Source organism: Amphiprion ocellaris, chromosome 10 (genome assembly GCF_022539595.1).
Source record: "Amphiprion ocellaris isolate individual 3 ecotype Okinawa chromosome 10, ASM2253959v1, whole genome shotgun sequence".
Lineage (NCBI taxonomy): Eukaryota > Metazoa > Chordata > Actinopteri > Pomacentridae > Amphiprion > Amphiprion ocellaris.
This window is the reverse complement of record NC_072775.1, coordinates 26,957,339-26,982,546: the sequence shown is the minus strand read 5'-3', so window position 1 is coordinate 26,982,546 and position 25,208 is coordinate 26,957,339. Positions and strand designations below refer to the sequence as shown.

General features: G+C 40.0%; 1 protein-coding gene across 4 annotated transcripts in view; it reads right to left on the bottom strand.

Moving 5' to 3' along the window:
- Positions 1-25,208, bottom strand: part of LOC111570370 (E3 ubiquitin-protein ligase RNF31-like) — a 61,565-nt gene that overhangs the window by 16,658 nt on the left and 19,699 nt on the right. For 3 of the 4 annotated variants that reach the window (XM_023273095.3, XM_055014398.1, XM_055014399.1), the window contains 8 exons: positions 16,989-17,195; positions 16,724-16,897; positions 10,745-10,843; positions 9,881-9,970; positions 8,559-8,673; positions 6,807-6,919; positions 2,378-2,488; positions 1,875-1,923 (listed from right to left, as the gene is read on the bottom strand). In XM_023273095.3, the coding sequence (XP_023128863.1) occupies positions 1,875-1,923; positions 2,378-2,488; positions 6,807-6,919; positions 8,559-8,673; positions 9,881-9,970; positions 10,745-10,843; positions 16,724-16,897; positions 16,989-17,195 (958 nt within the window). Of the gene's footprint in view, positions 1-1,874; positions 1,924-2,377; positions 2,489-6,806; positions 6,920-8,558; positions 8,674-9,880; positions 9,971-10,744; positions 10,844-16,723; positions 16,898-16,988; positions 17,196-25,208 lie in introns of those variants that run through there. The other variant, XR_008602976.1, reaches the window with a different exon arrangement.

Genomic DNA, 25,208 nt, shown 5'->3' with positions numbered 1-25,208 from the left:
ACGCAAACTGGATGGGATGGCATGTCACTGCAGGATGCTGTGGTGGCCAAGCTGGTTCAGTGTGCCTTCAACTTTGAATAAATCCCCAAGAGCTGCTTGGCTTGTTGCTTTTCTTTAATAGTGGTTTCTTAGCAGCTATTTTACCATAAAGGCCTGATTTGCACAGTCTCGTCTGATCAGTTGATATACAGATGTGTCTGCAACTAGAACTCTGTGTGGCATTTATCTGGGCTCTAATCTGAGGTGCTGTTAACTTGCCATTTCTGATGCTGGTGACTCAGCAGCAGAGGTGACTCTTGGTCTACCTTTCCTGGGGTAGTCCTCATCTGAGCCAGTTTCACTGTAGCACTTGATGATTTTTGAGACTGCACTTGGGGATACATTCAACGTTTTTGCAATTTTCCGGAATGACTGACCTTTAATTCTTAAAGTAATGATGGACTGTTGTTCCTCTTTACTTAGCTGATTGGTTCTTGCGATATGGATTCTAAAAGTTGTCAAATAGGGCTGACGACTGTGTACCAACCCCATAAAGAAGGCAAGAAATTCCACAAATTAACCTTGACAAGGGACACCTGTGAAGTGAAAACTGTTTCAGGTGACTACCTCATGAAGCTCATTGAGAGAAGGCCAAGGGTTTGCAAAGGACTAATCAAAGCAAAGGGTGGCTACTTTGAGGAATCTTTCTTCCCCATTCTGATGCTTGGTTTGAACTTCAGCAAGTTGTCTTGACCACGACTACATGCCTAAATACATCTTGTTATCTGCTGACCAGTAGATGAAAATGATTTGAAACACAATATTTGGCATATCACATTATTATTTTAGGGCTGCACAGTGGCGTAGTGGTTAGCACTTTCGCCTTGCAGCGAGAAGATCCCTGGTTCGTGTCCCAGCTTTCCCGGGATCTTTCTGCATGGAGTTTGCATGTTCTCCCTGTGCATGCGTGGGTTTTCTCAGGGTACTCCTGCTTCCTCCCACAGTCCAAAAATATGCTGAGGTTAATTGATCATTCTAAATTGCCCGTAGGTGTGAATGTGAGAGTGATTGTTTGTCTCTGTATGTAGCCCTGCGACAGACTGGTGACCTGTCTAGGGTGTCCCCTGCCTTCGCCCGAGTCAGCTGGGATAGGCTCCAGCCCCCCCGCGACCCTAGTGAGGATTAAGCAGTGTATAGATAATGGATGGATGGATGGACATTACTATTTTGTTGCATATTCGTTAGTGTGGCACATGGTACCGTGATTACCACCCAGCAGCATTTATTTAACTTAGCTGCAGTTCAAATCCAATAAAACTGTCAGGTAATCACTCAACATAAAGATTGGACTCTGAGGGTAACTTATTTTTCTATACCAAACCAGATAAAATGTCAATGCCCTTGCTATGGCAAATAGCTTTGGTTTTATTTGATTTGATTACATTAAAGTTGAAGTTTACAACAAGGTCCTCCATACAAGCTGCCCTTTGAAGTGTTTTTGAACTGTGTTGACAAACAGATATTTAATAGATTTACTGTTCTCTCATTGATGAGATCATAGGGAAGAAAATATCAGAAACGACTTACAGTGTAACATAAAACAATTCAACAACCTCTTCAAAACAATTTCCAACAAAAACGCACATCATATCCTTTGTTGTGTGTTGTATTTGTGTTGCAAGTTTAACCTTTGTGTCCCTGATAAACCGTCTACTTACTGTGTATTCTAATGAACACGTCATGTTCTAGTATGCACTAGAAATCTGATAAATGTTTTTGTGCTCTTGTCACTTTAAACATTTCAAAGTAAAGAAAATATTTTATATGCCATGACAGAAATATAAAAAGTTAAAATACAAAGTAGGGAGGAAGCCGTGCACGGGATTTTGGCCTACCTGTCTGTGTTACAGGAGGAGGTTCAGAGTTGAAGGCTACTCCATTATTCTGTGCCACAAAGAAAAATGGTTACTTATTACACTGGCCCTGAGGTGCAAAACACAACATTAAACAGAACCCCATAAATCAAAATGGAGAACACAGCTTTTTTATAAACACATTACATTACAACATTAAATTCCCATAGATTTATAGCACACTATCCACAAATGTGTACATTTTATCTGGAAGTTTCATATTTCAATGCAGTGAACACTGTAAACTAATTTCAATCAACTCCATTACGCTGGGTGTGTGGAAAAGTCAAGTTTCACCATCTGGTGATGGACTACTGTTATGTGAAACAAAGACCACTCATAGAAAGAAATTCTGATATTAATTCCGTTATCTAGTACCCCTGAAGCTGGTGGTGCCTTAAGCAGCTGCCATACTTTCCTATTCCTAAAACAGCCCAAGAAGATGATGTGTGTATGTATGTATGTATCTATGTATATGCATGTACCTTCAGTAAAGCTTGCAGTCTGGAAGGTTCCCAGTCTCTCAGATAGAAGAGACAGTCTCTGGGATGATGGGCATGGAGTCCTGTCACACTGCACTCATCCACTGCACAGGTCTGAGGAGGAGACACGTCACTTGTTCAGGTTTATCGAATCATCTCTATAGTAACCATTATCAACCTGAGAAGTTTTCTCCTTCAATCTGGTCGACTGAAATCTGCTGATGAGAAATGTTCAGGGCAGTTTTTTTTTTTTTTTTTTTTTTTTACAAAGACTAGACTTATAATGTTTGCAGACAGTATCCCAGCACATGACACTTTATTTGAGTCCTGAACTTGAGTCATCACTTAAGCCACCAGGTGGAAAAAGAAACAGTGCATAATTGGAAGACGAGTGTGGAAGAAAGCCAGCACTTTAGGCTAAGGTTTGGCCATAATTGAGATGGTGGAAAAATGTGCTTGAGATGGTGGTAAAAAGTATGCATGCAGGGAACTTAGAACCAAGTGCAGGAGAAGATAAGGTAGGTGGAGCAGTCAGGCGGACACCTTGAAGTGAAGCAAGGTAGAGTATCCAGTCAGTAAGTGACAGAACAATTTGGCGACAAGTAGTTGAAAAGCCTGTGTTCATATACAGGAGAAGTTGATTAGATAGGTTGCAAGTTGCCCGTCATGTAGGTGCAGAACAACTGGCCGCGCCTAGAGAAAAGAACACACAAGCATCCTAACCTTGTGTGAAGCTATCATATATGTCTCCATTTTTAACCAATCCAAGTGGGAATCATCTTCGGAAGTCCCAGACCACCGTTTTTTGTAGGACTAAAATGTTTCTTGAAGCTAATCTTTGTCCTTTCCCATTGCAAAGGAAGTCTTTGATAATTTGATTAAATTATCAAAGAATCTTATTAAGTATTATTTCACTAGCAAGAACCACCCCAAAATAAACTGAGTTTAGAGATTTAAAGAGGGGGCTGCGCATTGGCTTGGTGGTTAGAATTGTTGCCTTGCAGCTACAAGATCCCTGGTTTGTGTCCTGGTCTGGAGTTCACATGCTCTCCCTGTGTATGCGTAGGTTTTCTTTGGGTACTCCGGCTTCCTCCCACAGTCCAAAAACATACTCAGGTCAATTGGTAATTCCAAACTGTCCCACTGGTGACCTGTCCAGGGTGTCCCCTGCCTTTGCCCTAAGTCAGCTGGAATAAGCTCCAGCTCCTCTGCGACCCTAATGAGAATTAAGTGGTGTATAGGTAATGGATGGATTTAAAGAGGTGCTGATCGCCCCCTGAGTCTCTGGACCTACTTCAGTTCGCTTAGCAGCCAAACCAATCCACAGACGATGCCATCGCCAAGGTTTTGCACACAACTCTCACCCAGCTGGAGTGGTGGGACGGGAACTATGTAAGTTTCCTGTTCATTGATTTTAGTTCAGCCTTCAACACCATAGTCCCTACCAAACTCCACACCAAGAAGACCAGCCTGGGGCTCAGCCCCTCCCTGTGGGCCTGGATGTTGGATTTTCTGTCAGACAGAACTCATGTGGTCCATGTGGACAGAAACACCTCATCACCCAGTGGTATGGGAACAGCACTGCTTGTGACCGATGAGCCAAGCAGAGGGTGCTGAGGTCAGCAGAGTGTACCATAGGTGCAACACTCCCTACCCCCCAGGATATTCACACCAGGAGGAGCGTGGTCAGGGTGAACAGGATCATGAAGGATCCTCTACACCCTCACAACAAACTGTTAGGTGGCTGTACTCCGGGTGGCATCTTCGCCTCATCAAGGTGAAAACACAGAGACTCAGGAGGAGCTTTTTCCCTCAAGCTATGAGGACTGTCAACTCTAACCTCCAGTCAGCACCTCACAAATAAGGACAATAAACACATAATGGTAAATACTGCAACAGTGCACATGCACATCACACAGACTGCACATTCTCTGTGTGAATGCACATCTTCACTTTTGAACATCCGCTACCTCTTGCACTGTGTACAGACCATAAATATGTCCATTTTACCTGTTTGTTCTTGTATATTACAGTTTTACCTTGCATTTTTTGGTATTTTTTATATTTTTCTTTTGTATTTTATATTTTTACAAATTTTAACATTTTGGATTTATGAAGCTTGGTGGACAGTCACTGCATTTCACTGTCATTAGATTTTAGATTAGATTTTTTTTTTGTCACATACACATAGAAAAAAAAATCTAAATCTAATCTAATCCTGCAGCGCAAGATTCGCTGAGTTGCTTTATGTACTTTTGTGTTTTGTGGTGTACTGCTTTGAAATGCATTCTGTTCATAGGTTCCTGTAGTTGTGCTTGTGCCTTCTGTTTTTGCATAGCGTTGCACTGTGCCAATCCTCTATTCCCATTTCTTGTAATATTAATCTTGTTTGCAATCCCTGTCACTGTTTCCACCATGTAATACTTGGTCTTGGTCACTATCCCTCCCGATAAGTGTATTTGCTCTTTGGATTTAATCTGTAGTGACTTCGCTTGTTGTGATTTTGTATAGCTAGGGCCTCCCTATGTCCCTGTAGTCTTAGCATTTTCAGGTTTTTGTCTCGCACTACTCTGTTGGTTAGATTATTCCTCCAGTGGTCACTATAGTTCCCTGTTCATATTATTCCTCCATTGCTTCGGTTACAGTCGTTAGCCATTCAGTCCTCTATTCTGATCTCTTTCCCACTCACCGTTCCTCATTCATTCCCTGCATATTTGCTCTGTAATTATTCTTTGTATAATAAAGTTTTTTTTTACGTAAACATGTTCTGCTGGGTTTTCTGTCTGTGCTTGGGTCTCTGATTTCCCATGACTGTGTCCATAGATTTTTAGTTGGTGACCCAATTTCTCTATAGTTTTCAATCATATGTAAATTTTCATAATCAAATTTTTCAATTTGTCTGGAAATTCTTACCATGTAAAGCTATGATGCAGATATGCTGATAGGCACAAGATATGGTGTTTGCAGCTCATTTTAGAACCTTGTTCACTGCAGTTTGGCTGCTTGGAAATTATAGTTATATGTAGCTCAATGAATACAGGTTTTCCAGCTGGTGTATATGATCACATTTTATCACAGTCTTAATCCTTTGGCTAAAAATTTACCTTTACAGCAATTTTTTTACATTCTGACTTGTTTGAATTTTCTGAAAATAATTGCTTCATGTTATTTCAGACAGTGAACCCCATTCATGTAACGTTGCACAGATTTCTTATTAATTTGGAGCATACACACAGCCCCAGGGCAGCCAACAATCTTTTCCTGAGCATCCTTCACCATTTCTTTCTGATGGCTTTCTATGTGATTCCAAACCAGCTGGAAGATATACCATAACCTTCCTACATAAACAATAATGTAAAACATAAACACATCATTGATGTGTTTATGTTTTACATTATTGTTTATGTAAACTCAAAACTTTGTCAGGTATGCCTACCTGATGTACAGTACATTTCCACATTCAGTATTTTTTAACCATGGATTTATGAGCAATCAGCCTTTTTCTGTTCTTGAGACATTATTTGAACACTGACATTTGACACTTTTTGAGATTGCATGTTAATCCCAGACAACATATTGATGGACAAATAAATCAAGCAAGGATTACTGTCCATATATAGGACATTTGGTAATTTTTTTTTTACCTTTGCTTAATCACACTGGTTTCACTGAGTAATAAGTTCTTTTTTGCAGGATCATCCTGGTTGCATTCATGCTTGCCCAGTACAGCCACAGTCTGACTTGCTTGCCACTGAGCAATTCTATTGCAGCAATTTATTTCACAGGCCTTGTTCCAGGGTATTGTGGTGTTTCTCTGCTTTTTTACTTTCCCACACAGACTTTATCCTGTAGGTTCAGGGATTAAAATTGGTGACCTTCTGGTCACAAGCTTGCTTTTGCAAATTAAATACCAAATTCAGGAACAAACTAAATTTACAAATATTTATATATGGGGTAAGAACAAATATGTGGTTAACCACAAACCATGCCATCGTTTACAAATCTCTTTATCGGGAAAAAAATAAAATCGATTTAATTCAATTCAATTCATTTTTATTTATATAGCACTAATTCCAACTCAAATTGTCTGAAGACACTTTACAGAACCCATATGCGTGAACCCCCAGAGCAAGCCCTAAGTCGACAGTGGCAAGAAAAAACTCCTGTTTAAGAGGAAGAGGAATTGAAATTAAATTGAAAATTGAGTGTTTTTCGGGAGAATTTTTTTTTAAATCTAATTTAACAAAACATAAACAAATAATTAAGGTAATACAGGCATGTATATAAGCCCATAATATCACACAATAATATGAAATTATGAATACACTCGGGGTAGTAAAACTGTCTTGTGGACCAACATTTCATCTAGTAAAATGTAATACCTTCTCCATTACATTTTAATAATGAACAGGACAATACATGTTAGACTTACAGTGTGGAAAGGGTTGTTGCAGCCACTGCAGAACTGGTAACGACACTGTGAGCAGCAGAAATGCATGCAGCCTCCTTTAGACAGTGCATACTGAAAGCGACAGTTAGGACAGGCTAGAAGGAAGGAGGAAAAGAGAAATGACAGGCATGATGTGAATGGTGGAAAAGCAGATAGAGAAGGAAGAAAGTGTCACTACATTAAGAAATATTATCTCAATCTAATGCACAAACAGACAGTGTCTAAAGGTTATTTATTTACTGAATTGATGTATTTCAGCATTGTGACTCCTGTGGTAGGATCAAATTGAAAGTAAGCTGCCTCACTAGAAAATCTGAGTGACACTGTGGGCTTAGCACATGTCTGGAAATGATAGAGTGCAAGAGAAATGGACGAAACTGGAAATTGAACATGTGGCGGCAGGTCCACAGGCTGCAATATTTGGTAGATTGTGAGGGCTACAGACCTGAAGAACATTGCTGGGTTCCCCATTGGAAGGTCATTTAAAACCTTTAGTAGTGTGTTTGTTTGTATAGTTTTCCAATTGTTTGTTTCATTTTGATTTAGGACTTAGTTTAATTAGTAATTATTTAGCTGTAGTTTGGTTACTTTGTTCTTTCACCTCCTTAGCCAGTTTGTTCATACATTTATATTATTGCTGATTTAATAAATCCTTTTCTAAAACTTGATCGGTCTCCGCATCCCTGTGTGCTCTGCATTTGGGTTCAGAACCTCCGGCATGACACAATTGCAAGTCTACTATTAGTGCTCCCCTACCTAAAGCAGAAACACATATTACTTTCAGCAACTGCTGCTAAGAAACAACACTGGAGAAATGTGTATGTACATGTGTGTACTTCTGTAAAACCATACTGATGAAAACATAATTACAAGGATTAAAGCATTTTTAATTACGTCTTGAGAGAGCAGAGCTGGTTGGTTCTGAAGGTGGAATATTAATATTTGAGGATGAGACAATTAAATGTTGACAACATCAGATATAACTGAATTACAAAGGTAACAGTGACATTATATGTTGTCAGCCTTAAAGTCCTGAGACTGGGGAGAGTTTTCAATCTGTCTTTCGAGTCTTTCAAAGTCACTCAGCCCTAAAATCATGTTGTTATCCCAGTTTTATCTGCAGTAGCTTTACAGAGAAAATACATTAATGACTACTGAAAACTAACTGAAAGGATCTCCATATGTTTTAATAATGAAATAATAATGACATACGGAGAGTCGAACTGCCAAAAATCACTGCTGTCAATAATAATAATAATGGATTAGATTTATATAGTGCTTTTCTCGGCACTCAAAGCGCGTACAACGGATCCATTATTCATTCACTCACACATTCTCACTCTGATGGTGGTAAACTACATTTGTAGCCACAGCTGCCCTGGGACAGACTGACGGAAGCCTGGCTGCAATCTGCGCCTATGGCCCCTCCGACCACCACCAACATTCATACACATTTATACACCAGTGTGATTAGCAGCACTGGAGGCAAGGTGGGTAAAGTGTTTTGCCCGAGGACACAACAGCACATGACTAGGACAGAGGGGGAATCGACCCGCCGACCCTTCGATCATTGGACGACCCACTCTAGCACCTGAGCCACAGCTGTCAAGGATAATACGCTAAAAAAAAAACTGTGAGAGAAGAAAAGGCTTTTGAGCATCAAGAGCGTAAAGAGTGTGAGAATCTGTGGCTGATAGATAAGTGGAAAGTGGGATTGCGTGCGTGCTTGCTCACTGATGCCGTTGTCTCTGAGGTATCCAGCCAGGCCCTGTCTCTGATACTCTGGATCGTTCTTTCTCTTCCATGACTGGTACTGTTCACAGGACAGACCTACATGCTGAGATTCCCACTACACAGACAATAGAGAAACAAACAGCCACTGTGTAGTTCGTTAGTAACAACCAGTCATTACAGTGATGACAAAAAAACTTTAACTTAACACATGAAATTTCAGTATTTTTCTGTGTAGTTAAATTCACAAAGCTCACGTTTAACACTGACAGGCTGAACTAGGACTGTAATGGTAATGGACTGTTGACCATGATGTACTGATGTTGAATGTGCAAACACAAACTGGCTTTTGTTTTAAGTGTCATGACACTTAAAACAAAAAAATGGCACACTTTGACTTTAGTAATTTGTTATAAACACAACAAAGACTAGTTCAGAATTTCAGAACTTTGGGAACTATAGAAATGAAACTTAAAGTAAAAACAAAGTCCTGGACAGACCAAAAAGTAATAAAATCTATGAATTGCTTTAATGTGTATTTTTGTAATGACATTTGTCCATTCTTTTGTATGAGACCAGAAGAGATACATATAAAGTGCACATACGGTTACAGAGATATTGCATTCATCCCACTAATGTCATGTTAGAGCTCAAAAGGTTAAACTTTACACAGAGACTCTTTTTCAGTAGTTTAGCCCAACACATATGGAGGCATTAAACAATCTATGGTTTATCGATATTGGTTTGGACATGTTAGAACAATTATCAAGGCTTTGTTAATATCATTAGTAACAGTTGGAGCTGCCGTTACATATGTCCTGCTGATAGAGTACACAAAAACATTATGATTTGCTGATGGAGGCAGCCATGTTTGGAGTCCTTCTTTCTTAGTCCAGTATCAATCAGTGAGGTAAAAGGACACAGAGATTGGGTGCAGGGAGGCAGACTAAGGAATAGCCCCTCTAACAAATGGTCACGGCTCAAAATCTTTAAGTCTCATTGGAAAAAAACCTTTAACCATGTGAAGCACAATCCTGTTTTGAACAAACGGTTGAATTTTCATGTCCATACTGTATATTATATAGATTTGCTGGCAGGTTAGAGAGACTCATTGTTCTTAATTTTCCCATGTTTTATCCATCCTATTTACATGCACGGTAATATATTAAAACCTACATGACAATGTGACTTATGGTACATATTTTCTTTTTTACTTTGATACTAACTGTTAGGGGACTGGAGTAAGGGCTACCCTTACTATGCATCCGTACCATTGAAAGAGGAAGAAAAGGAAATCGAGGCAACGCAGAGAGTCTAATACTTACAGGCTTTTTACACTGAGCACAGAAACTGTTTCGACACTGAAAACAGGTGACTTTCAGCTGGTCTCCATCGTAGATGAACCCATATGAACACTGAGGAGACCAAAGGAGAGGAAGCAGGAAACAGCAAATGAGAAGAGAGTGTAGAAATTACATTTTCAAATAATGAAATCTAAAATATAAAAACTGAATTTAATATGATTATTGTAAGTCCGTGACACAATAATGGCAAAAATAATAACCACAATTGTATTGCTCAGTATTGAGATTATTGATTTTTCATTGATTTATTGCTGTATTGTGTGGTGAACGGTACTTTCTATAAGCAGAGAAGAGATTTTAAATCTTAATATCACAGATAAATACATTCATTTCATTGTGGGAGTCAAAAATGATGATTAATATTTCATGAATGTGTATTTGGTAATGTCTTCAGGTATGGAAAATGATTCCTCATATTTATAGAGCATACAACAATTTTTCAGGCCCTTCAAGTTTTCTGCATTCATTTGTTTCATATATTCACTTCACTCAGATGATCTCTATTTCACTTATTGTGTGAGTTCCAGCACCAATTAGTTGCACCTGTCAATTAAGTGAGACAATCTAAATGGGGTAAAAATTCACTTATTTTATATTTTATATTTTTCATTATTTTTTACATTACTTTGAATTTTTTTTTAAATTTAATTTTGACATCAGAGTCTTTCTACTTAAATTTCTGTCAAAAAAGCCAGATCGAATTGACCATGATTCATTGTTGGCTCGTTGTCTTTAAGATTGTGCTTGAACAAAATCACTAATAAAAGAGTTACTGTTCATGAACTAATTTGTTTGCTTAATTTATGCTGACAAAACTGTACTCACATGGCAGCACCAGAGGAACTTAGGGTCCTTGATCAGGGCCTGCTCTGTCAGCTTCTTATGGAATAGCTCATAGACGTCTGGCTCCAGACACTCTCGCAGCTGATATACAGAAAACATAGTGGGGGATATCAGTATTTGATCACCATACACATTTCACATTACATGTCTGTAATTTTAGTAGTGGGTTTATTTTAACTGGAAGAGAAAAAATATAGACAATAAAACCTAAGAGAAACATGATCTAACAGTTATAAATTAATTTCCAGTTGATCAAGTGAAATAAGTATTTGATCCCCTTTCTATCAGCAAGAATTCTGCCTCCCATAGGTTAACTACGTGGTCAAGATGCACACATATTAGCCCATTCTGCTTCAGAAACTAATAATCTAAACTGGTTATGTGTGCATAGTCAAAAAGTTTGGGGCAAGAACCTCCTTCCCTCAGTTGGAGCATTAAAAATCGGTTGTGGATGGGTCAAAAATAATGACCCAAAACATACGGACAAAGCAACAAAGGAGTGGTTCAAGAAGAATCCTATTTTGGCAGGATTTAGAATGTATTATAGTACAGAGACGGTATTGGTGAAAGTCACCAATGTGACCAAGTTCTTATAGCATCAGACAGCGGACTAGCTTCTATACTTGTTCTGCTGGATCTCAGTGCTGCATTTGACACAGCTGATCACAGCATCTTATTACAATGATTAGAACATGTTATTGGGACATAAGGAACCACACTGAACTGATTAAAAGCATATTTATCAGACAGACTCCAGTTTGTACACACCAGAGTTAGCTATGGAGTTCCACCAGGTTCTGTGTTAGGACCCATACCAATTATTTTTTATATGCGCCCCTTAGGCAATATTATTAGGAAGCACTGCATAAATTTCCACTGCTATGCAGACAGCCAGTTATATTTATCTATAAAGCAAAATGAAACCAATTAGAAAAATTCTTGGCATGTCTGGAGGACATAAAGGTCTGGATGGGCTTGTAATTTTCTTCTTTGAAATTCAGATAATTGCATTTGGCCCTAAACACCTCAGATACACATTATCCAACCAGATATACCCTAGATGGACAGTCCCTCCAGGATTTCATGGGCGTTTTTCGAGATTGTTGTGTCCGAAAATGCCTGAATTGGTGGCAGCTTTTCTAAAAAATTGCGATGTAAAGTTGCAATGTTTTAAGCTTATTTGTTGCGATGAAATTGCAGAAGACAGTGATAGTTGCTAAAAAAAAGTTGCATTTTTTCAGCTTTTAGAACATGTTACAACATTGTAATTGACAATACTTACTCCGAAATTAATTCTTTTACCCTCCAACCCATTTACACAAAAGCTGGCATACCATAGTTGTAAAGCAGTGGTAAAGCAGCCAGATACTGATTTAACATGAAGTGGTTGGTAGATTTAAGGCTCAAAATGAAAATTTATTATGGAATTAATCACATTTGGAAAAGTTATTTTCACTTCCTGGCACACACGTGTGCTCACGGCTTGTCACGTCAGTGAACAAGAAAATCACTGAGACTGCAATACTCCGCCAAGACTGTTCATTACCTGACTCTGCGCTGAACACAGGCGTCTGTTGTGCATGTGTACATACCGAATTGCGTGACCTAAATATGTAGCGGGAATTGATGAGACTCAGAAACACCCCCACAATTTAATCAGTTCTTCCTTGTATCATTTCCGATACGTCTACAGCGGTGGATTTGTAGTAGGATCGCAATGATGTGATCATCAGCAGGCCGCAGAGGTAGTGTTCACTTGTTGGTTACCATGCCGCTATCAGACGCCGTGCCGCTACCTCAATGGGAAATCCTTAGAAAATCCGTGGATCCAGACTATAAGCTTCATCACTGCCAAAATCTAATCAGTTGGTCCTTGTGTCATTTCTGACCTACCCTGAACATTTCATCCAAATCCCTTCGTCCATTTTTGAGTAATGTTGCTGACAGAGGAATGATTCACATACCTCGATCGTCACATAACTCCACCGTGTTCCTTGATGGAATAATTAATTTAACTTACCCTCATTCTTTCAGTGCTCCAACAGATCTGGATGCAACAGTTTCCATCACGGTGATCTGTCTGCTCTGTAGTCCACTCGTTTCAACCATTCTCCTAATATGTTTCGTGGTAGAAAAGTTTTTATCAATTGATGATTTTTTTATGTTTTTTTTTTTTTGTATTCCACCACAATATTGCACGGGTGTAAACCAGTTTACTTCCGCTTTGGTGAAGAACATCAGGGAATTAAATTTTTTCACGGTCTGTAGCAGTAATTTTTGTTGGCAAATGAGAGACATTAGAATGGGACATGTCTGCGTCTTCAAGCCAAAAACAAGGAAGTGAATTTGGTGACGTACGTGCATTACGTTTGCGCTGGGGACTGCTATAATTGGTGAAACTCACGGGAGACGGGCCAAAATTGCGGAAAAGTTGCGGTGATTAGACAAAATTGCAAGGTCGCGCAGAATTCGCGGAGATTGGTTGAATTCGCGTGATTGGAACATCGCGAATTCCTGGAGGGACTGGATGAAATTGCCTTAGCCTCCAGTTCTATTGTTAAAAACCTTGGAGTTATTTTTGATAAGGACATGTCGTTCAACATACATATAAAACAAGTTTGTTGGACAGATCTTTGATCTGCGTAACATTGTAAAAACCAGTAACATATTGTCTCAGAGCGACATTGAGAAACTAGTCCATGCATTTATAACTAGTATCTGGACTGTTGTAATTCCCAATTATCAGGATGTCTCAATAATTCTCTTAAAAACCTCCCTCTGATACAAAATGCTGCAGCCTGAGTTCTGACAGGAAACAGCAAGAGAGATTCTATTTCTCCCATATTAGTTTCTCTTTATTGGCGCCCTGTAAAATCCAGGACAGAATTTAAAATCCTGCTTCTCACATATAAAACTCTAAATGACCAAGCTCCATCACGTCTAAAAGACCTTATTGTACCAGATCATCCTAACAGAGCCCTTTGCTCTCAGACTGCAGGTTTACTTGTGGTTCCCAGAGTTTCCAGAAGCAGAAAGGGAGGCAGAACCTTCAGTTATCAGCTCCTCTGTTTTAGAATCAGCTCCCAGTTTGTGCTCAGGAGACAGAAACCCTCTCTACTTTTAATCATTAGGCTTAAAACTTTCTTTTTTGATAAAGTTTATAGTTGGGGCTGCTCAGAATCACCTGAGCCATCTCTTTGTTATGCTGCTATAGGTTTAGTCTGGATTTCGACGGGCGACTCCCATGATAAGCTGGGCTCCTCTCTGCTACTCCTATATATACCATTATTGCATTGCACTCACTCTGTTTCTCCCTGTGTCTTTTTTCCGAGTGTCCCTGGTCCCATAGCTGGATGCTTCAGATGTGTGGTTGCTCGCCCACCAACTGGCCTAATCGCCATCTGTGGGATGCTGCTGCTGACCTTCCTCCAGCCTACTGCTTCCAGCTGCCCATTTCCACCAATCTACTCTGCATTGCCCTTACTATACTTGATTTGCTCATCTACATATTTTTGAATTTACCACCAGCTATATATGTAGTATATTTAATGCCAGAGCCGTACACCATAGCAGTAAATTATAATCAGTTTCCATGTTAGTTGTACTTTGCATGTATCATCTGTCTTATCATGCATGTATTAAACTGTGTGTTTTATGGCCCTTGTGTCCCCCCCTACCTCTCTATCTCTATCCCTCTACCTCCACCTCTAACCCTCTACCTGTAACCCTCTACCTCTATCCCTCTACCTCTCTACCTCTTCTGTCCCTCTCAACCCGCCCAGCCAGCAGAGAGATGGGTCCCCCCACATAAAGAGCCGGGTTCTGCTCGAGGTTTTTTTTCCCTGTTAAAACGGTGTTTTCCTTGCCACTGTCTCCTTAGGGCTGCTCTGGGGGTTCAGGAATATGGGTTCTGTAAAGCGTCTCAAGACAATTTGACTGTAATTGGCACTATATAAATAAAATTGAATTGAATTGAAAATACTCTTTCTATACTGTTATATATCACCATTGCATGTCACTAACTCTGTGTTTCCCCCAAGGTCCTGTGCTTGTTTTCTCTGCAGGTGTCTCTGGATCTGGAGGAACATGTCTCTGATCTGCAGTTTGTGGCCTCACCAACCTCCAAAATGTTCATTGTCCTGTTGGTATTGTTTGTATGTTCTCCATCTGCTATCCTTCTCTTCCCACCCTAACCTTTCTCTTTGGTCATTGTTCTGTTAGCTTTGGTCCCATGGACATTAAATATCTAATAATGTTTGTAGCTATCACAGAAACATTGGGGTACTTGGGGATGGCCTTGGAGTCTTTGCCTTGAACATGGCTGCCAGTTTTTCCTCACCTCCTCAGACAACTGTCTTTTTCTCATACATTTTTAGTGTGGTGCACAAATCACAGGCTCATTTGAAATGAGCCAGACCAATGCATAGTCGATCACCAATGGTCATCACACATTTGCATACCAGTCAGATTTCTGTCCTGGTAGATCCCGATTTACTCTGACATCATGTGTTTAGTGATGTTGGCAACAACAATCTCAAAAGATACGTGTTGCTGCAGACTCTGGAGCAGACATCACAGTTCCCTCAGGACATGATAATAAATGTCTGGTTCTCACCTGATCTAAGAGATGATTGATTTAGATGTTGGGTCAATTTTAAATACACTGTGGAAACTTTATTTTAGTTGAATTGGAAAGATTTGCACTTTGATTATGATAGTTTGTTCTGTGAACATTATACATTTGTCATTGCTGACTCTGATGTTTCAGTCGGAGGGGATGAACAAATTCAGATTTACACACCATAAAGTGTGTTCAATATATTACAGTCCTGGTCTAATGAACATCACCATTTGACTGATGAAATTTTTGGAGTTTTTAACAACACCAAAAGTTCTTCTACTTGGGATTTAAGGATGTTTAAAATAGCATCTGTAGATGTGGAACCCCAACAGTCTGAATATCTGATTAGTACTGAAAACTATTGTCTAGTATTTCTTTCTTCTGTATGACCATTGTAAATGTTTTCAAATGATTTATGTAGTTTGAGAGGGACAGGTCTGCTCAGCGGATTTATATACAAATTAGCTAACAGATACAATGCTAATGTATGTAAGAACATGCATAAAATGCAGTTTGAGCCAAGAGAGAGTCTTTGCAGTGTTTGCTGTAGCTTTTTGTCTCAATGCTGCTGCTGCTGCTGCTGCTACCTTAAATGAGCCTAATAATACCAAAGACCACAGTGACTATTTTTTTTCCACAAGCTGAATGATTATAAGATTTAAGACTCCAGTGATAATAATTTCATAACAACAGTCTGGAAATATCACCAATCCACTTATTTTTCACCATATCTATCAATAATTTTGTCATTTTAGAAGATCTCTGTTGATTGAGCAACATTTCAGCTCCTGTCACAGTTCCTTTATTTCAATTTTTGGCAAACTCAAGGCATTCAGGTCTGCATGGATCAAGAATTTTTCATTTTAGTACTTTTCAAAAAAGAACAAAGCATTGCTTAATAAGGTACAAGGTTACCAGCACTTTTGGGCATGTCTATAAGTGAAAGTTCCAAATACTGCTAAGGGTAGGTGAACTTGGTGAAAGCTGACCAACAGTAAACTGTCTTGACAACTGCTGTCAATCCATCTTGCACCTGTCAAGAAAGCTGTTTACGATGGTGGTCTGCTGGAGGATAGAAAGCTCTATAAAAGAGGAATGTCTGTAAGCAGTTGTCAGCAGACAGTGATAAAAACATGCTTGCTTTAGTTAACGTGCTCTATTGAACAGCCGAGAGTTCAGCAACTTTACACATCACCTATCTCACTAAATGTCACTATCCCACTTTCTGAGATGACCTGCACCAGTACTGGTCAATATGTGGTCATTGCACTATTGGATTGTGAGTAAGAGGGTTGTTACCTCTTTCCTTTATTTATTCCATGGTTCATCTGCTTCCCTACCTGGATGTCCAGGGTTGAGAAGTAGCTGTTAAGGTGCTCAGGGTCATTGATGTCAGGCTCCCAGCAGACTGGACACACCATGTCTCTAATGTGTTTGTCCCTTACAGCAATGGTGAAGTGCTGCTGGAAACAACCACAGCACACAGAACACTGGCACGATGTCAATGACTGCATCTGAGAAAGGAGAGAGGGTGAGAGAAAGTATTAAATTACATAATATATGCATTACTGATGCAAAAGTCATAAATATTCACTGTCTATATACCTTGCTGTGGGGGAAAATAGAAAGGCAGATGGGACACTCTTTAGCAAGCACTCTTTTGATAAACTCCCTGTCGTGGGACTCTTGTACAGCCTGCACTACGTCTTCTAATGAGTAAGGGGCACTGTGTTCCAGAAGCAGGGACAGAGCCAACTCACAGCGACCCCAGCTGGGAAGATCATACACTGCTAGGAGCCTCCGACATATCCGCTGAAAGAGAAGAATGAAATCATGCAGAGGACAGATTTCACATATCCTACAGCAATGTCAGACTAATGTATCCTCTCCAAGGTCCTTCTCATCATTAAGTTGCTATGATGAACGTATTAGCAAAGGTTTACATTTACATCAGACAGGGCAATATTAGTAAGATGGGTGTCAGATAATCACATAAAAGCATAGATGAAACTAAATTAAAGCTGAAATAACAGTGCTTGATACAGCATAGCTGACTTTCTATTCTCTACATAGAGCACTTTGGCAGAAACCTAGCTCTACAGAGATGCCTAGTGGAGTTATTACGGAACGCACTTCATACAACATTTCCCTAATTTAATTAGCATAAAAATACATGCTTAAAATTTTGGAATTGCATTTACAGCCATGTAAAAAAGCACAAGAAATCATTTTGAACAAGCAACCATTTTGTCCTATTTGACACAGTGCCCGCAGATAAAGGAGATATAAAATTGTGAACAAATTTACAACAAATTACAGCAACAAATTTAATTAAACTCCTCGAATTCTGTTAGGAAGAATGGTCAAAAATGCAACCAATTTCTGACTGAATGTACACAAACACTACCTATCTCAGCACCCCACACTCTGGACTGCAAAATTGCAGCATTTTTGGCAGGAAAATATTAATTCTTTTCATTGAGCCACAGCACAAACCACCGTTGTGCAATCATGTGCTTGAACTTTGTAATGCTCACAGCTTGTAATCAATCAATCAATCAAGTTAAAACTGAGGGTTGTCCTACACTTTACACACAGTATAAAAACTTCAAGGATTTGAGCTATAACTTGAGAAAGCATTATGACAAAAACAAAAAGAGAAAAAGAATTGTTGATGCTTACAAAGCAGGAGAAGGGTCTACAAAGTTATACCAACATTTCCAAGTGTCAAGAAGTGGAGTGAGAAGTCTCATCAAGAAATTCAGTCTGGCAGAGGCAGGCCAAAGATTTCATTCTCTGGAAAGAAAACATGTGAAAGATGTGTCCAAAGATGTTAGAACAATCACCAAAACACTAGATAATGACTTAGCCAAGTACATTGTAGTGTCAAAGAAGACACAGAAATGGATTTGAACCCTAACCTTCCACTTCTACAGAAGATGCACCTTCAAGCCAGACTGAAGTCTGCTGAGGACAACCTGGAGAAAGATTATGAATACTGGAAACATGTCCTTTGGTCAGATGAGACCAAACTAGAACTCTTTGGCCACTGAGATGTTCCTTATGTTTGGAGAAAGAAGGACGAGACATAGAACCAAAAGAACACTGTCCCCACAGTTAAACATGGTGGTGGCTATATCATGCTGTGGAGATGCTTCAGTGCATCTGGAACTGGGAATCTTGTCAAGGTTGAAGGAATCATGAAGAAAGAAAGATATATGAAAATTCTGAAAGAAAATCTCAAGCAGTCAGCTGCAAAACTGGGTCTGGGTCGTCACTTTGTCTTCCAACATGACAACGACCCAAAACATACGTCGCTCCTGGTGAAGACCTACCTCCAGAAGACCAACGTGACGAGACGTGAACGTTATTGACTGGCCTGCACAAAGCCCTGACTGGAATTGAAAATCTGTGGAGTCACCTGAAGACCAGAGTCCATTCCAGAAGATCATCCAATCTGGAGGAACTTGACAGATTTGCCAAAGAAGAATGGGCTGGGATTCCTCAGGAGATGTCAGAGACTCGTTAGAAACTAGAACAAATGACTGTAAGCTGTTATCCAGCAAAAAGGAAACACAACTGACTGTTAGCATCAAGGGGGCTAATAATGACCCTGGTAGTTTTTGGTTTTTGCTAGATAAACTTGTAAAATAATGTAAGCATCCAAAATAAGAGTAGTATGTTTGGAAAAGCTGTGTGTATATATATACACACACACACACACACACACACACACACACACACACACACACATATATATATATATATATATATATATATATATATATATATATACATACATACATACATACATACATACATACATACATACATACATACATACATACATACATACATACATACATACATACATACATACATATATATACATACACACACACACACACACGGAGAGAGAGAGATCCATATCTATATATATCTATCTATATATCTGTATCTATCTATCTATCTATGTTAAAGTTTAACCCTATTAATTTTATATAAGATTAACAGTATATTAACACCTACTGTACATAAGATAAGATAAGATAAAGTTCTTTATTTCTCCCCACTCCAGGGGAAATTTACATTGTTACAGCAGCTTATGTAACAGTGGACGTAGTGATAAGAATAAAATAATAATAGAACAATAGTAATAATATTTACAGTATATACAAGGGTGAGAGATGAGGATAAAGTGGCTTAACAGAAAAAATAAAAATAAAAAATAAAAATAAAGTTTAAAAGTGCAAAGATGTGCAGTGCAAGAATGTCAGTGCAAATTTTATGGTTTGGGGTGGTAATGATATAGTCCAGTTTATGTTAACATCAGCCAGTGATGCTGATGTTGTAAAGTCTTATAGCAGATGGAATGAAGGACCTGCGATAGCGCTCTTTCTTGCAGGGTGGATGTCTCAGTCTGCTGCTGAAGGAGCTGCTTAAAGACCCCACAGTGTCATGCAGTGGGTGAGAGGGATTGTCCATGATGGATGTGAGCTTTGCCAACATCCTCCTCTCACCCACCTCCTCTATGGAGTCCAGGAAACAGTCCAGGACAGAACCGGCCCTCCTGACCAGTCTGTTTAGTCTCTTTCTGTCCCTTTCAGTACTCCCTGCTCCCCAGCAGACCACTGCATAGAAAATAGCAGACGCTACCACAGAGTCGTAGAATGTCCTGAGCAGAGTCCTGCACACTCCAAAGGACCTCAGTCTCCTCAGCAGGTGGAGACGACTTTGGCCCTTCTTGTACAGGACCTCTGTATTGTGTGTCCAGTCCAGTTTATTGTTGAGGTGAACACCCAGGTATTTGTATGTGTCCACCATGTCAATGTCCAAACCCTGGATGTTCACCGGTGCAGTCTGGGGTGTCCTCCTCCTGCTGAAGTCCACGATCATCTCCTTCGTCTTACTGGCGTTGAGCTGCAGATGGTTTCGCTCACACCAGTCCACAAAGTCAGAGATGACTGTCCTGTACTCCCGCTCGTCCCCCTCAGATACACACCCAACAATGGCTGTATCATCGGAGAACTTCTGGAGGTGACAGCTCCCAGAGTTATAATGAAAGTCCGATGTGTACAGGGTGAAGAGAAAGGGGGAGAGCACTGTCCCCTGTGGACCTCCATGCTGCTGACTACCACATCAGACACACAGTCCTGAAGCCTCACGTACTGTGGTCTATTGGTGAGGTAGTCGATGGTCCATGCAGCCAGGTGACAGTCTACTCCCGCTCCTTCAAGCTTCACCCTAAGCAGAGAAGGCTGGATGGTGTTGAAAGCACTGGAGAAGTCAAAGAACGTGACCCTCACAGTGCTGCTGGGTTTCTCCAGGTGAGTCAGTGATCTGTGCAGCAGGTAGACCACTGCATCATCCACTCCAATGTTCGGTTGGTAGGCGAACTGCAGTGGATCCAGATACTGGCTCACCTGGGGACGGAGGTTCTTGAGGACGATCCTCTCCATGGTCTTCATCAGGTGAGAAGTGAGGGCCACAGGTCTGAAGTGGTTAGGCTCCCTGGGGTTCCTGGTCTTAGAGACAGGAACCAGGCAGGAAGTCTTCCATAACAGAGGAACCCTCTCCAGATTCAGGCTCAGGTTAAAGATGTGCAGCAGCACCTGACAGAGCTGGTCTGCACAGTCTCTAAGGAGTCTGGAGCTGATTCCATCAGGACCTGCAGCTTTCCTGGTCTTGATCTTTTTAAGTTCACTTCTCACCTGATCAGCTGTTATGGAGAGGCAGGGGGAGGGTGGCAGGGGGAGGGGTGATGGTGGTGGTGGGGGGTGAGACGAGGAGGGGTGATGGGGCTGTATGCGGAGTCCGGAGGTGGTAGAAGACGGGGATCGGAGGAGGGGTGCTGTTGGTGGTGTTGGTGGTAGAGAGCTGAAGTGTGAAGAAGGAGCTGGCTGGCCGGTGCTTTGATGAGAGGGGGGAGGAGTGGGAGCAGAGTCAAATCTGTTAAAGAACAGATTCAGCTCATTGGCCCACTCCTGGCCTCCTGCTGCAGTTCCCCTCTCATGGCCTCTGCTGTAACCAGAGAACCATCAACTGCATGCAACAAGTGTGATGTTCGTTTGTGCTTCACAAATCCAATAAACTTCTACCTTCAGTTTCACATCTAAGGAGACACAAAGGAGAATGCCATCTACCAATTAAGAGCCCTCACACACCAGAAATCATTATGATGTTCAAGCAAAGTCCAAAAGGTGAACATGAACTAATTGCAGAGGACTGATATAATAAAATTCCACTTTTGCAAGTCCAAAGAAAATAAAGGAAATTTATAATAACATGATTTTCTCAGTTTTTTTACTGTGTGGAAGTGCATTCTAGCATGGATTGCAATTACAGTCTTGACTTGTTAAATTAATTTGCAATTTATTGTGGCATATTCAACAATTTCATATCAATACAATTCATTTCAAGATACATGTTTTGATATTATTGAATCATCAATGCCAAATCATCTGTGGACTTTGTTAAAAATAAAATGGTAATATTTGCATACACTAAGACTGTTGCAATTTTGCGACGTTTTCACAAAATCCTGAAAAATCTCCAAAATTAAAAAGTCTCATTATTTTCTTAAAAACAGTTTAAAAAGGAAAAAAAATACATTAATGCTTGGGTTTCAGAGTTGGGTTTAAATCTTGCAGTATGCAAAGATCACATCTAATATAAGTCAATAATCAAATATGACTGTGAGAAAGGGTAATATAATAATTAAACATCAGATCCAAATGAATGCATCTTATGATGCTTATTTGATAACTGTGTATTCACATTCACTTGTTTTTTCCTATAGGAAGAGTTACTGGTTGATGGGTGTACATTTGTTTTCAGGTCCCTTGAAGAAACTGCTGCGATGTCCAGTTATGCAAGTTGTCTTTTACAGTCTAATTAAAGTTAATTAAGCTCAGTTGGTTAAGATCAGTTAACTATGGTAATGTCCTTTCCTTTTCTAGGATTAACTTTGAATGACCTTTATTTTATATGATACTGATACATGTAAGAAATGACTCCTACCTGTGTTTTATGTTTTTGTCTCATTATGATCCTGTACTGTTCTCAGAAAATTACCTCTGAATTTGGAAAAAGTGTGCGCATAGCACAAAGGGAAGGACTTGATTAAAAGCATAATGAGAATTAAAAGCTTTTGAAAATTCATCTTGGTAATGGAAATAGTCTTTTCAATAGTGTTTTAGGCATATGATCAATTCTGGTAGCAGTCTGCTGTAATTGGGTTAAATTTTGAACTTTTTGGTGCAAAATCACAATTTTGTCTGTTTTGACTCAATTTAAATATTTTTTGTATGTTTAATTGGTAATTATAGTATGCTCTATCACACTGACCAAAAATCATAAGATATGGTTAGTCTTAGTTTTAACATCAATAGAATTTAACTTTGAATCCGTTTGTCAAAATTTCACTATTCTATTGTTCCGTCTGTCCCGCTTACAGAAAATCTTGTTTCCATAGAAACAAAATCTTTCTCAGTCTTAAGTTTGTTGTAGTATTGTTCTGTACTGTGAAGTTATTAATACCGATGAAGATGTGTAGCATGTGGCATTTCATATTTTTTCGTAATGAGGAAAAATCCTATTGAATTCCATCCTGTCGCGTTGATAGGACTTACGGCTCAGACCCCTCGCCTTTCATCGTGGGGCATGTCCATTAAACGAGTGATAACTGTGAAGGAATAATTACTCACTTTCTCATGACTGAGGTGGTTCTAGTTTATGACAGCCTAAATGCTGAGCCATCCCAAATGGTCACCCTTGACTCATGGTTCTTCTAGATAGAGGATGCAAACTTGCGTATGCTCTCTCTGTCCCCTAATATGACCCTGAGACAGACAGACTCTTGGTAAACATAACATAGGGATAAAAGACAACTATCTGGCTGACGACGTCAGAACAACAAGATTATATTGCTGTGTTCCTGTTCAGATGGATCCTGAACCAGCAGTCCTGCCTCCACATTTAGAGTATAACATAAACATGGCACACCTTCATAACGGTATATATGCCCAAGACCAGAGAGACTCCTCAGAACTGATGCCATCAGTGCTCACGTCACTGTGTTACTCGCTGTATCATTTTTCCTGAATTCCGTAAACCTTATTCTCAGCATAAGCCGTCTGAGTCTCCAGAGCGTCCCTGAGTTTGCCTCCTGATTCCTCTTTCGACATCGCAGAATTCTCTAACAATAACATATATTGAGCTGTGAGTCTGCAAGGGCTATCATATCAAAATGCAAACTAGAGACATATAGCAAGTTAAAAATATCAAAAAGAATTGGTCACCTTGAGTGGTACCAATATCTGAAATTTTGGGTCCGGGCCCAAGGACTAAGACTGGCTAGCACAAGGTAAGACAATCCTAATCATAAAAGATCCTGACAGCTAAGCTTAGTAGGGGCACAACCCGAGATAAGCTCAGAAGATCATATGAAACAACAGCAGTGGGTCTAAGCACCAGGTACTGATCAACAGTGCAGTCACCAAAGACACTAAGACTAGAGAGACCAACCTGAACACCACTCGGATTGACTACAAGAAGGCCTATGCCTCAATGCACCAACCACCAGCATTTTCCTGTATATAGATGACATCAAGCTGTACGCCAGGAGTGACAAAGAGATAGACTCACTGATCCAGCTCATCAGGATCTACAGTGAGGGCATTGGGATTTCATTCAGACTGGATAAATGTGGCCCCATGGTGGAAAAGAGAGGGAAGATGATCACGACTAAGGGGGTGGCGTTACCAGCATTCAGCATAAGGTTCAAGGAATCTTTATTGTCCCCGTGGGGCAAATCACTCTACAGTCAGCAGAACAAAAGTCAACAACAATCGCGGAGTACCAGTTACATAAAGCACAGACGACAACAATAAATAGGACGAACAGATTAGACAGTCACTTGTTCAGCAGGACAACTGCAGCAGGGACAAAAGAATGCTTGAGTCTATTTGTCTTGCATCTTGGCACGATGTACCTGCAGCCTGACGGGAGCAGCACAAACTCACCAACCAAGGGGTGCCTCTGGTCAGTGAGGAGTGTGTGGGCCTTATTTAGGGTTCTGAACTTATATACATCAGAGAGATTGTTGAGGTTAATACCTGCAATTTTGCTGCATACTCTCACTATACCTTGTAATTTGTTTTTGTTTTTAAGTGAAAGTAAGCTGTACCAGCAGATAAAAGAAAAAGTTAAGACAAACTCAATAAAACAAAAATAAAACATTTTCATAAAAGTACTATCAACCTTAAAACTCTGCAATTTCCTATAAAAATACATGCGTTGGTGCACCTTCCTACAAACAGCATCAACATGAAAGTCAAAAGACAGCTTGTCATCAATATTAGTACCGAGATATTTATAAGTATGGACCAGCTCGACGGCTTGATCCTCAATGACAAGAGCAGGGGGGACTGACACTGATGTTTCCTAAAGTCTATAAACATCTCTTTAGTCTTAGACACATTGATGTGCATAAGGGATGTGGAACACCAGTCAGTGAATTCCTTCAAAACAGGGCCATGATCAGGGTTGTCACTACTCAGCAAGGACACAATAACTGAGTCATCCGCAAATTTCAAAATGTGACGCCCCACATGTTGGCTACGGCACTCGTTCGTGTATAAAACAAACAGTAAAGGAGAAAGGACGCAGCCCTGAGGTTATCCAGTGGAGGAGATGAGGGTGTCTGACAAAACACCATTGACCCTCACACGTTGTGGTCTTTGTGTTAAAAAATCCATTAGCCAAGCTATTAGACCAGGATCAATGCAATGGAAGTCCCTTAATCTTACTGCTAAAATGTGTGGC